The 13,709-nt window shown below is 54.7% G+C and overlaps 3 protein-coding genes across 3 annotated transcripts; 1 reads left to right on the top strand and 2 right to left on the bottom strand.

Moving 5' to 3' along the window:
* Positions 1-222: 222 nt before the first annotated feature.
* NIT4 (Nitrogen assimilation transcription factor nit-4) lies at positions 223-2,620 on the bottom strand (the record flags this gene model as incomplete). The annotated part of the gene is made up of 2 exons (XM_053179433.1): positions 223-1,285; positions 1,341-2,620. The coding sequence occupies 2 exons, from the start codon at positions 2,618-2,620 to the stop codon at positions 223-225; spliced, it is 2,343 nt and encodes a 780-aa protein (XP_053036544.1).
* Positions 2,621-5,926: 3,306 nt separating this feature from the next.
* COL26b_006622 (uncharacterized protein) lies at positions 5,927-8,475 on the top strand (the record flags this gene model as incomplete). The annotated part of the gene is made up of 4 exons (XM_053179434.1): positions 5,927-6,590; positions 6,649-6,673; positions 6,725-7,303; positions 7,356-8,475. The coding sequence occupies 4 exons, from the start codon at positions 5,927-5,929 to the stop codon at positions 8,473-8,475; spliced, it is 2,388 nt and encodes a 795-aa protein (XP_053036545.1).
* Positions 8,476-9,266: 791 nt separating this feature from the next.
* Positions 9,267-11,018, bottom strand: XLR1 (Xylanolytic transcriptional activator xlnR; the record flags this gene model as incomplete). Its single annotated transcript, XM_053179435.1, has 3 exons — positions 9,267-9,410; positions 9,474-10,477; positions 10,550-11,018. The coding sequence occupies 3 exons, from the start codon at positions 11,016-11,018 to the stop codon at positions 9,267-9,269; spliced, it is 1,617 nt and encodes a 538-aa protein (XP_053036546.1).
* Between the last annotated feature and the right edge of the window lie 2,691 nt (positions 11,019-13,709).

A 13,709-nucleotide genomic window follows, 5' to 3' on the forward strand; every position in this document is an offset into this window, starting at 1 on the left:
CAGCCATCATGTGTCTGAGGTATGGACATCTCTCAAAGTCGCTTTAGTTTGGAGTGGCGAGCTGGCAAACATTCCTAACGTGTCCTTGTGCTGCTTCAATCTGGCCGTTTTGATAGATCATTGAGGCCAGGTTAATCCAGAAAAATATGTTCAGAAATCGTAGCTAAAGTTTCGTACATGTTCGTCTCTTACGGTCCTTCCGTCCCGGCCTAAGACCCCCATTTAGTCCAGGCCAGGAAGCCAACCGTTACTAGTCAAGGAGCTCAGGTTATCAAAGTTCGTAGCATTGGTCGTGTCCTCTGGTGACTGCCGCGGCGGAATCCCGCTGTTGCTGTCCGTGAACATGAACATCTGGTCGTTTGTCGGCATGGACCCTGGCATATTCCACGCCTCAAAGTTCTGATGCCACTTGGCGCCGTCGTTGAGAAACCAATCTTGGTCGAGCCCCTGGAATACCTGGCCCGTCGAGACTCCTGGTGCCGAACCGCCTGCTTGTGAGGTACTCATGCTGCCTCCTTGTGCGCTAGTCATTGGTGGGAAGCGTTGTGGTTGTTGCTGCTGGTACATAGACTGGGCAAGGCCGGTCGGAAGCCTACTACCACCGAGAGACTCTGAAGTCATACTCATGCTGGGCCCGTTGTCGGCAGGCCGTGACCTTGCTGGAGGCCCCGCGCCGCTAATCTGTGCCAAGGACGCGCTTCCCATAATGATATCGCTGGGAGAAAGATCTGCTTGGCTCACTGCGGGTAGGTTATACTGAGTGATTGGGCTGAATGACTCTGGTTCCGTGGTCGTCGGGACGTGTGATGCTGGTTGCTGTGACGGTGAAGCGGTGGTATTGGATCGTGGTGTTGGCACATCGGAGGTGTTGAAGTGGCCGTACTTCTCATCAGTCCGTTGCAGAACAACGGAAGCTTCCTCAGGCAGCTCAACATTCCACTTGCGCGCTAGAACACTGATGATGCTCAAAGTCCGCCGGGCGCATGGCCAGTCCTCGGCAATCTCCTCGAGGTGTTTTACGCCGTGGATGATGTCTCTTTTGGCGGTCTTCTCGGGCAGGTTGAGCAGGTGGATTGTACAGGCGCTGTGGATCATGTAAACGGCAATGTTACAGATCTGGCGTAGGTTCCATGACTTCTTGTACAGCCTCATCAGCTTTGACATGGCGCCAGCGTTGGCGGTGCATATCCTCCTGGGCGAGACGTGCGACGGAAGCGGGGACGCTGCTGGCGTATACTTCAAGAAGGGCCTGAAGAGGTGGATATATTGGAGATGGAAGAACATGCTGTTGACAGTTAGAAAAGGGAACGGCGGCTCGATAATAACATCGCAAGACTTACTGGAGAAGGATCACGTGTGGCATTTGCCCTTCCCTTGGCTCCAGCTCTTGAGGCAGTTCCTTGCGCCAATCCTCGAGCCTCCGATGCAGCTCGCTCAACTTCTTCAGCTCCACAGCCTTGCCGCTTGACCGGCCAATATGGTTAGGGTGGTAAAAGAACAGTAGCAAGTCGCTGCTGATCTCACAAAGTGTTGAGAACTGCAACCCTACCGCGCGCGTCCTCGATGGCTGCCTGTTGGTATGGTCGGATCCTGCGTCCGTATAGGGGGACCAAAGTTCAGCGTCCTCGTTGGGGAAGACATCGTACTTGGGTACGTTGTATGAGTTTTTGGGTATCTGTGGCAGCCGCCCAAGATAGTTGGACCATGCCTTGTCAAACAAGAAACAGCCCCAGAAGGTCACCCTCCTGGCGTCCACCCCTTGTTCGCCGAGATTCTTCTTGTCCGTTGATGTGCCGCCATCATCATAGTTCAAGCCGAGATCCTGGGCCATTCGGAAGGCCATGCCGGAGTACACCCATCCCTTGGCCTCTCGCCCGCACCCGGCTTCCCGAACGGACATGAGGGCCAATGCCTGAACAGTGGTGAGCTTCGGACGTTCATACTCGTCATTCTCGACGATAAGTCGTTTTGCCTCGGCGAAGAAATGGTCTCCTTTTGTGCGGCTGTCGCCTGGTGTTCCGCAGGCGCCAGGCACGCTGGTGAAGTGACTTCCGAGAGCCAAGATAGCGTTGACAAGTAATGGCGAGCAATAAACAGTGTTGGAGTGATTTACCCCGTGCTTGCCCTTGAAGAGGTCCTGGTAAAATAACGTTTTGGACATTGTCGTAAAGTAAGTGTAGTGATAGTTGAAGTACATGTTCAGCAAATGGGCGATGAGTTCCTTATCCTTCGTCACCCTAGTCCAACTGGTGACGGGATCTTCGTTAGCCGAATTTGTGTCCGACTCGGGCTCGTTGGAGCTAGCTTCACCCAAGTCAACGTAGATGAGGTTGGAGGTGCCTCCGATGAAGCGCACTGAGCCGTTTTCTAGGCGTAGCTCGCCCATTTTGCGGGCCAATTCTCTTTCACCCTCCATGGGTTGGTCAGCGGGATACTCGTCTTCCCCTTCGTCGTTTTCCGCAGTCTCCTGGGACATTACTTCTCGCCGCAAAATCTGCTGGGCAACAGTATCGAGGCTGTCACAAGTCCTGATTCTCCGGACAATTTCTGGCACCTCGTCTTCGGAGGCGTTCAGGATAGCTTCGATGAGAATCTGCAGGGTGGAGTTCTGTGCCTTCATACTGTCGGCTTTCTCCCTGTAGACGCCTTTCCGACGATGATCTGAGTTGGGATCATAAACACACTCAGTGCCATAGACGCTGGCGCATGCCGCGCAGCTTGGGATTGCGCCATCACATTTCGATTTCCTCCTGCGACAGGCTACGCAAGCTGTGCTCACACATCGTCGCTTCTGGGGACCGTCGCCGCCCCTGCGGGACTTCTTCTTGGGCTGTGGCGCTGAGGAGGAATCCGGAGAGCTCGTGCTAGGGTTGGCGGATGACGCCTGAGGAAACAGATGTTGGTTGTCCATCTCGCCTCTTTAGTCGACTGGCACAGAGGACGTCAAGGTCATGGCCCAGTGTGCTGGGTCTGGTGCAGACGCGGAGCACGGAGATGTGGGAATTGATGGGGGCGGTATCCCGGGGAATGGGGACGGTGCAGCAGGAGGAGCTGATGATGGGCAGATTACCCCACCAGATCTGGGAGGGCGGCGAGATGACGCTGCTGTACCTTAATCGCAGTGCCGCAGAGATAAAGATGCACTGGGCGAGACCTGGGCTAGGGATCTGAATGCGACAGGCGTGGATCTGAGGGGTCGCGGAGTCTGCGGGCGGGCGCCGCAGTGGTCTAACGTAGGTAGGTAGGAAGATATCGATAAGGATAGACACCTTGCCCTGTCGTCGAGATAAAGAATCTGGCTGGCAATTGGGGCGTGCAGGGTATGCGGGATTGGCGCAGCGCAGCGTCTGATGCGCAAAGCGAAGAGATGGGCAGGGCAGCCGGGGTGGCTTGGCCGGCTGATATCCGGAGAGAGTGAAGGTATTGAAGAAAGGTGACTCCAGCGGTTGCCGAATAGCAGCTGGTGGTTGGTATGTCTGGGTCTCAAAGTTCTTCAATCATAGCTGCTCGAGGAGTGACTTTTGATTTGGAGTGTACGAGAACAAGGGAGTTCTTCGAGTTGTCTACGACGGAATTAGAACATGTTCTTATGAGGGAAAAAGCTGACCAGGAAAAGGGCGTGAGGACAGGCCTTGGGATGCTGGAGGGGTTTGGTGTCTCGTGCGCCGCCCGGCTGGTTCGCGGGCTGTTCGGGCTCAGGAGATGGGGGATAATTGCATAGCAACACTGGATATTGAGATATTACGTACCTAAAACCAGGCCTTGGTGCTTGCCTTGGGAAGAAGTCTATGTCGCTGGAACGAAACGTTTTGCGCCGGCCCCCGGTGCTGTACACTACGAATGAGTCGCGGTACTGAGCCGAAGTGTCAACTGGTGTGGGATGGTACCACAGAAGTGTGGAGGGGATGCCGTGCTGGTGGCTAGTCCATGGAAGACAGTAAGTAAGGTACGGATAGACCATGGGGGAGGGAGGGACGGAAGGCAACCGACAAATCAAGGGCCGGGTTCAGGTTGTAAAGTCGAGTGAGGGGGGCAAGGAGAGACGGGAACCAACAAAGCGGGATGAGAAATCAATCGTCTTTGACAGGTCCAGGCTTTCTTTTGACAACGGGTGGAAGCGTCGGCTTGCCTGTGGCTTGGGCCTAGGCGGTGGACGATGCTAAGAATAACAGGCAGAGCGCCCCGGATCGTCAGGTGAAGGAAGTGCGGCAGCTTAGAGGTGGACTGCCGATAGGTCGTGGTTAGAGGCGTGTAAGTGTTGAGTCAAAGCTGGCTCTGGTAGACAATCCGACGATTCGTCAGGTAGGAGACGGAAGTGTGCAGAGTGGTTTAGCAAGTGCAAAAGTGCAACAGCTATGACTCCATCAGTAAACAAACCTTGGGGTGCATTACACCACTTAGCCCTCAACCCACCTACCTAGGTACAGTACGGTCCTGCTTAGAAGTTACCTACTAGGTAGTAGTAGGTGAGTAGTAAGCCGCAGACTGGCGCCCTCCAAGGCTGCTCCAGAATATTTGGGACGATTTGATATCTCCGCGGCCCGTCAACGCACGAATGGGGAGGCGAACCGCCAAGAAGGGAACAACCATGTCTGGGCGCACTGCGGGAAGGCCTCGGTGGAGTCGTTTGGTTACAGCATCGCTAAACGCCCAGGGCTGTTGCTTCGAGAAGTGGATGAATGGTTGAATTGCTGGATATCCCTGGATGATGTGTGTCCTTACAGGCGAGGACAGGATTCTCGAGGCCAGACACCGGATTTCCAAACAGCTGCCATTCAGCAGGCGCTTCATGTAGTGATCTCAGCGTTGCAAGAGTTAAACTCTCGTGTGCCTTTGTCCCGCCATTGTGTTCCGTCATTGTCTGGCTCGACCGTCAACTCGGAAACTCGGCGTCTGAAATGCTGTCTGCCTTTCTGTCCTGCGACGATCTTCGTCCGACGTGCAGAGGACAGGGCCGCAGATGCTGGACGATGCAGTTTGAGATACCCGTCTATGCGAGTATCCCATGCAGAAAGTAAGGAATTCCATGTGGAAAGGCGATCCGTTGTGGGTTGTGATGTGGAATCATACATGACGAAAGGAGTTCTCCTTCTTGGCATCCAATACAGAATGAAGCAGTTGGCAGGCATCGTCAATCCAAGATCCTGTCTGCCTTCCTTGAAGTGCCAGTTGAAGTTTCAGTGCACGTTCCTTCCTCACAGCTGCACCACACCACGGCAGGCAGGGGCGGCTCCTGCTGCTGCCCCCCAACAAACGGCAGGCGCATTCACATTGGATCCAGTGGATCGTGCCTACCGCGTGAAGTCTGAACCGCTGAAGGCATCCACTCCGCGTCCACTCGCAGTGCTGCACCGTTGCAGCAACCCGTCCACCTCTCCCCACATTTACCGCCGACCTGAATCTTCATCCATGGCTGTGACAAGTTCAGTGTTCGCTCTCGCGCGATGTGTGAAGGGTTCTGCAGCCTGCCCCGCTTCGCATTTGAGGTCAGTCCAATCCCATCTGATCCAATCCAACTCAACCCATTCAACCTTGCCCGAGAGAGTTCAAACCCACCACGTCTAACTCAACCACCCGCGTCAAGCTATCAACGCCCGCCTCGGAAACCACCAGAACTGTCGCACCCGAGACCTTGCAACTCGACCGGGTTTGTGGCGCCGCAACTACGGTACTACCGCAACCCCAACTGCGACTACGACTGCGACTGCCCCCAACGGTACCTTTGCATCGGGAACTAGACGGGCTGCCTCCCGCATGACTCTACTCTAGTCTTGCGGTCAGTAATTAATGTGCGATGGCATCCGTACTGCCACTCGACCGACGTCACCGGCCGAGCTATGGCCAGCCGACAACCACTGACCCGTTTCGATCGCTAGATTAGCTTCGTCTGTTAATCCCGCCCGCCCGCGCCGCCACCGAGCTCCAAATGGCCGAGGCTCTGACCGTGATAGAGGTCGCCGCGTTCATCACCGAAGTCGTTGACCGTCTCTGCACCTACGTCTCTGCCGTGAGATCCGCCAAAGATGACATCCGCAAACTCACCCAGGAGCTCTTTGCTCTCAAAGGAGCCATGTACCAGGTTAATCTTCAGACAAGATCAGACTCATTTGAGCCATGGCAGACTCAGGTCCAATCTGTCCTCGCCTTGACCAACGAGACCCTCGACGCCATGCAAAAGAAGCTCGGAACTCCAAGCACTTCCAAAGTGGGCCAAGCCATCCAGAGCCTGACTTGGCCCTTCAAGTCGGATGATGTCGAACACTATCTGGCAACCATTGAGCGCTCCAAAACCTGGTTCATTATGATCCTGATGCGCGACTCGGTCGACACCACCGCGACTGTCTTGACGGAGATGCAGCGATTGACATCCATGGTGCGCCAAGACATCATCGACAAGAAGACCCACCAAGAGCTCGAGGAAACTGCCGACTTGCTCAAGTGGTTGTCGCCCGTCAACAGCAAAGACAAACTGCGTGACTCTGCTGCTGACCGAGTGCCGGGGAGCGGGCAATGGATCCATGCCGGCCGGTTCTCGGCATGGGAGGAGGGCGGTCCGACCAACTGGCCTGTGTTTTGGATTGCCGGCCGGTGTAAGTTCGACCCCGAAGCCCCCGTCTGCTGTCAACCTGCCTCGACTAATGCAATCAGCGGGTTCGGGTAAAACGGTTCTTTTGTGAGTCTCTTGCTGCCAAGGTTTAGCTTGCCATCGCTTACACCTCTTCAGTTCTCACCTGGTCGAGAAGCTTCAAGAGCGGATCGACTCCGATGCCTTGAACGCAACCAGCAAAGTTGGTATGGGGTTTCACTGTTGCTCGCTGGATGATACTGCGTCTCAAGCGATACCGAATGTGTTTGGGTCCATCTTGGCTCAGATCGGAGCCGCGAGACCAGAAATCCTCGATCATGTTCGGCCGCTCAGACAGTCGGGTAACACTTTGATACCCCAGAACAACCTGTCCATCACCCAGATCCATGAGGTCATGGACCAGGCATTGGGGCTGTTCGACATTTTCTACCTCACAATTGACGCCTTGAACGAGACCAGTCACGAGGCCCTCATCATCCAGATCTTGCTTGATCTCTGCGAGAAACATGCCAATCTCCGCGTCTTGGTTACTTGTACTCACGAGCCTATTGATGCATCCCCCAAGATATATCTTAGGCAAATGAACATTGAGTCCATCCATTCGGATATCGAGCTGTACGTGAAACATAGGCTATCAAACGAACGCAGCCTTCAAACCCTGAGGCCCGAAATTCAAGAGGAGATAAGGATCAAGATCGTATCAGACGCTGATGGGACGTATGTTGCGACAGAACACCAAACTTCTACGTCATGAGCTGACAGTTTCTAGGTTTCGATGGGCAAAAGTCTGCATGGACAGACTGAGTGTGCTTCGCACGCCACGGGATGTGAAGCGAGCACTCCAAGACATGCCCTCTACCCTCAGCGAGACCTACGCGGCAATCTTGAACCGCATCCCACAACGAGATAAGGAAATTGCCCGCGAGGCCCTTACCTGGCTGAGCTTTTCTCTGCGTCCTTTGGGCCTCGAGGAGCTTGCGGAAGCCGTCGTCGTCGAAGAAAACGACACCGACATTGATAACGACTGCCGGCTGAACGACCCGTCCATCATTCCACAGATATGTCAAGACCTGGTTCACGTTAGCAAAAAGACCGTCACTCTCGCTCACGACTCAATACGAACTTGCTTGCAATCGGACTGGATTCGTACATCCGACGCTTCAGACTTTGCGCTCGACACCACGGAGGGCCACCGCAAAATGATGCGCAAGTGCCTTGCATACCTTAACTTCAACCCGTTCGCTTCAGGCCCAACAAACAAACAGAGGCAGATGGACAGTCGCTTCACCAAATACCCTCTTCTCGACTACGCAGCGACCATGTGGCCAATACACTCGGAACGATTTGCAATGGCTGAAGCCGACGAGCGCCTTATCCTCGACTTTTTCGAGACAAAGAAACACTCAAATGGCGGCCCGTTCGAATCCTGGGTGCAGTACATCATGCAGACAACCAACCTGAACGCTATCCGCAATACAGAGCCCCTGTACTACGCTGTTTCATACGGCATGACATCAATCCTCAAGCTCCTTCTCAAACCAGAGCACAATGTCGATGTCAACAAGAAAGGCGGACGGTTCTACTCGCCACCGCTCTTCGTTGCCGTCTGGAAGGGCAACGTCGAAGACGCCAAGTTGCTGTTGAGAGCAGGTGCAAACCCGGATGCCTACGACACGGTTGGGCAAACCAGCCGCCGTCTGGCCGTGTCTCGGGACATGGACGAGTTGGTAGAGCTCATCGATGAGCTGTGGCCAGACAAGGTATGGCATACCGTTGCGCTCAAGGCTGAACGGCGCAAAAAGTCTGAAAGGTGGGAGCGCTTTAAGCAAGACTCGGCCAGGCGTCGGATGGAATCTCAGCAGCTTAGGATCGAGTGGGTGGAGTCATGAAGTGTGCCTCACCTCTCGCAACCGAATAGGCCATAAATCGCATCACTCAAAAGCACGATACCCTTTTTAGATCACAACAACTGCAAGTTTTCAGCACCTGGCACCTAATCACCCTTAATACTTCCCTTTGTGCATACAATGCTGCAACACCTCACTGGAAGAAGCACTGGCAAAAGTGTGGGCCGCACAAGTTAATTCACAAAACCTCCTTATTGGAGACCACCCATGTTTCCTGTGCTAAAGCGACTGCATTTCCTATGGGTTCATACATTCAATTTGTGAGTGGTACTGTCGTTATTACACATTGGAAGACCAGGCTTGCTCTAAGCAAGAACAAAAAGCATCAGATTTTGGAGAACCATGTGCGAAGACGTTGCCATTGGAACCCAAGTCAGCTCGAAGTCACCGATATTTACAAGGCTATTTACATGAATCCAAACATTCGTACATTCATCCATCCCGCCCCCATCTCTCCCGTCATCCCCCCGCAGCCCGCACAACTCCCCTGGTATAAACTTGAAAAGAAGAATCAAAAATATCGAAAAAGCCAACAAGTAGACAACGTCCCATCCCTTTCCCTCAAAGCTGATGTACTCCATCGCAATGTGTATAATGTTTTTGTTTTGTCGCCCGCCCATGTCCCGCCCATGTCCCGCCATACCCGATCCCCAGCGCCGCGGCCAAAACTCCTGTTTCCGTTTTCCGCATCCCGTATCCATCGTGATATTGCCGTCCACGCATCAAATATCTCATTTTTTCATACTTGAACTGTCTTCTAAGGATGAAAGACCCTAAAGAGCGAGGCCGGTCCCGTCGCCTGTCCAGCGGTACAGCGCGAGCAGCTCGCGACGGCGCTGGTGCTGCTCGTTGAGGTCCTCGGGCACGCGGCCCCTGACTTGGGCCAGAGCACTTCGCATTACTTTACTAAAGTTGCGCTGGATGAAATGGTCAGCACATGCATTGTTCAGTAGGAAATCGCACAAGGGAGGCCCGCTTACCTGGTACTCCGTGTTGAGCGTCACGACGCAAGCCTCATGTGCACGCACAATCGTCTCGCACGCCTTGACGACGCTGGGCGAGGCCTCGAGCTGGAGCTTGTCGGCGATGAGGAGCAGGAGGAAGGACCCTTGCAGCAGGTAGATGCCAAAGAAGAAGGGCATGAACTCCAGACCGGGGTCGAACTCGAGAATGTTGCTGATGGCCTCGGCCGCCGAGACGGCGTGGCCCGTTGCGGTGATGAACCCCTGGGACGAGATCCAGAGGTCGTTGTCGTCGATGAGGTTGATGGGGTCCCATTTGCCAGCCAGAAGAATGTGCAGGACGTGCATGACGTGGGTGCCGTAGGCCATGACAATCTTCGTTTGGATGTCGCTCTCGGTCATGCGATTCGACGCGTTGGTGTGGACTGAGTGGACAGACGGAGTGCCGATGTCTGCGATGGAGCCGTGCTCGCCATTTTCCGGGTTAACAAGGTCAATCTTGTCGTCCAAGTTGACATGGCGCGTGAGGTGCTGCTGCTCGAAGCGCTTGAGGCTGTGCTCGTAGGCCTCTAGGTGTCGTGTGATTTCGCTCGCCTGGTCGTCCCACTCGCGGGCGGAACGAAAGCCAACGCCGAACCTGGGGTGATTGCGGGCGTGGTGCAGGTCGACGATCTCGCCCAAGATGGTCATGAGGGGCAAGAAGTACCCGAAAATGCTATGCCCTGTGCATTCGAAATGCGGACCACGGACACGGCCGGACTGGCTGGACCCGTCTCCGAGGCTCGGATCGGTGGTGTTGTCAAGCTGGCGGAAGTCGCCATTTTGCCAGGCAGTATCGTCCATGGGTTGCAGAAGACCAGCGCATTCGAGATCGAGGAGGAATAATGGTCGGTTATAGCAGAGGGCTAGATGTCGATCAACAATGTAAGTCAGCCACCAGATACGTCGACGCTCTTCGCGTTCTTCTTCTGTGATGACGCCCGGGTGGCTGTTGCTGCCAATGCCATCTTCGGCCTCGCCGTCTGCGTCCATGTCGTGATTTTGGCTCATAGACATAGGGGTTGGAGGTAGTTCACGACCTAGTTTTAGCTCACGAGCCAGAGACCAGGCGGCGTTCCACCAGCGAAGACTGGCGCCCTTGTATTCGCTTGCCGATACTACCGTTGCGAGATGGATGTAGGTGATAACATCGTCCAGCGTCCCTGCAGCGCCGAACGGACCCGATTCTCCGGTGAGTGCATCCATGCTGATGGACCCAGGGAGCGCTACTCCAAGGCCGCCAAGAGCAACCCCATCGATGACTGGACTGGTGGCTGGGGAGGTGTCGCCAGATGGGGTGTGGATGAGAGGCTTGAGCAAGCTCACTGTCAGTTCCAATAGCTTCTGGCAGATCTTTCCTCGAGCCGATGGGACACTGGTGAGGAATGGAGCATCGCTGGTCTGAGCAGAAACCCAGAGCATACTAGCCAACAAGGCGGGCTGACAGAACCTCGGTTTCGTGGGGTGAAGGAAAGATCGCTTCCGGAAGACGAATCCCAGCACGTATGGAGACATCGGGTGCATTTGCGCAGACGATGACGAGGCAAAGTACAGATCAATGAGATCGCATGCCAAGGAGACCGGGAGAAGGTTCCCAAGATGGGGCAGTAGAGGCTGCAATACTGGGTACCGTAGTTGTTGGTTAGGTTGAGGGTAGCCTGTGGGCATATGAGTTGGATACTGTGTTGGCGGCGAGGACATGGAGATCCATTCAGGGGACGTCGGTTCGCCCGCGAGCGGATAGGCACTAATCGGACTTGCTGCGATGCGAAACGGCGCGCCGTTGGCGTATGCAGTCGGACTGTGCGTCTGAATGGCGTAAGGGATGTCAGGATATGCTGAGATGCTCCCCTGATTTGGGCCGTATGCGGCATGTGAGGGGCCCGCCATCATATGTGTTCCCAGGCTCTGTCTATCGTATCCCGGAGGCACGCCTCCGTATCCGTTGAGATCGAGAGTAGTCGGGCTTTCCAAGTGGTCCCTGTCCATACCATGGTGTCCTGTCAATTGAGCTTGATGACCAGCAATATCGCCGAGACTATCAAGCGAGCCCGTCCGCTGACTCCGTTGCATGGCTTCGTCGCCGAGATCATCAAGAGTCTTGCCGCCATGGTGTTGTTGCAAGTCATCAATGGAGGGCTGCCCAGTCTTTGAATTATTTGACTCCGACTGTTCTGAAGATTGCCCGTTGTCTTCAGATGGTGACTTTGGCCCTTGGCCGGCTGATGCTGCTGCTTGCGCGGCTGCTTGTGCGGCAAGGTCCTTCCGCGATGCCTTTCCTCTCTTCTTTCGCTCCCGAACGTATTCACACCCCAGGCCAAACTCTATGAAGGGTGTTAGAGAGGAGCTCGAGAGATGAACTGAGTTAGTCTTTGGATCCTTACCTATGCAATGGGCGCATGGGTGCTGCCCGTCACATTTCGTCCGAAGCTGGTTACACTGATCGCATGCTCGACTGATTCTTCTGCGGATGGGTCCAGAGGCACTTGGTGTTCTTGCGCCGGGTCCATACGGGTGTTGACGATGCTTGTGCTGGGGCCCGGCACGGGCAAGATGCGGGTTGTGTATTCCTACATGCTGTTGTATTTGCTGAAGCGCGTAATGAGAACTTGGGGCGAGTGCGTCCATCCCGGGTGTATGGGGATGACCGTTCTGGACGTGGGTGTTGGAGAAGAGCGTGTTGGGTGGCATGCCATGATATGGCGAGAAACGGTGTAGTGGGTTGGATAGCATTCTGTCCTCGTTGTGCTGGGGCCAAGCCCGCTTATGGCTGCGTGATGGGTGAATCGTGAACGATATTCAGATATGCTTTAGTTTCTGTTGTTCATGCGTAGTTGAAATCGAGCTGAGAGCGGCTGAAAGCAAGTCTAGGAATCGTCTTGGTTTCGATGGCTGGACGTCGTCGTTGGGGTGGACTAGGGAATGGCGAGTAACATATATCTAGAGGGCAGACTAAAGCGAGAGCCTTTCTACGCAGCTCAGTTAGCGGCACATAAACGAGCCGGGAGTGCGTCAGGGGGCAAAATCAAGGAGACAGGCGGGCATTGAGTAAAGTAATATGGTCCAAAATAAGGGGCACGACCACCAGAGAGACCACCAGTACCACCGTTGGAGTATGGCACAGCTAGCACATTGGCATGGCGGGGTTGATGCGTGCCAGGCCGACTTGCCTGGACGGGAGAGATGGAAGGGGGGTGTGGGAAAGTCACCGCCAGGGAGTGTGGGAAGCCTGGTGTACTTCTGACCGAATCGAAGCGCAACTCACCTTACACCTTGGTTGTCTTCCGCTATGATTCGTTGAAGAGTCGTCTTCGGTGGCTTTAGACACGAAGACGACTTTTGGTGAATCGTAAGTCGAACCTTTTGCGTCCCACTTCTTCGGGTTCGAATACTGCGACAGCGACGATGCGGTCTCTGTCGTGAGCTGTTGCCGTTGCAATGATCTAAGCTGCTGCGAAGACTGTAGCTGTACGATTGCGAGAAGGCGACCGACTCGATGAATGTTTCAACTAGAATCCCCCTTGTCGTTTGCGCCTCTCTGATTGCCAGTCTTCTTTCGAATGGTCGTAGATAGAAACTTGGCATGCATACGAGAAAGCGGTCGAGGCCGAGGTGAAGATGTGGGCGAGTTCAGACGGCACGGTTATCGTCCCGTGCGACCCTCGCATTGGCAAAGTAATAAACACGCGGTACGAAAGGGCAAGAGGTGGAGGAGCTGGGGTGACTAGGAAAGGTAGAAGATCTGTCTACACGCGAGAACAGACAGCGAAAAAGAAAAGAAAACGTTCGGCGACGCATCTACATTGAGACGTCTCTACGGCGCGTCTGGTTCTCGAAGGGGGGAAGAAGCGAGAAGGTCACATTCAGGATCCTCGGGCTTAGGTATTATATGGTACGCTTGTACATAATAGCTGTGAGGGACGGGGCAGGGTTGCAGTGAGGGGAGCAGGGGTCTAGCTCACGATGGGCGATGGTAAGGTGAGGAGCAACGAACAGCAGCCACAGGAAAACTGGCGAAGGCGGCCATTTACGGGTGTGTGGTGGAGAAGAGCGGCATCTTGGGCGAGGGACAGGGCCACATGCCCAAAGTTGCTGTGCCGGTCTAGAACCAAAAGTTTTCCACCCCCAGGCTGATCTTGTCGAGCTCTAGTCGACTGAGATGTGTGGCACAGGCCCAGCATATTCTGGTCGATCCTCAGACGAGATGAAGCTGGG

The sequence above is a fragment of the Colletotrichum chrysophilum genome (genome assembly GCF_026319265.1).
Source record: "Colletotrichum chrysophilum strain AFK26 chromosome Unknown scaffold_50, whole genome shotgun sequence".
Lineage (NCBI taxonomy): Eukaryota > Fungi > Ascomycota > Sordariomycetes > Glomerellales > Glomerellaceae > Colletotrichum > Colletotrichum chrysophilum.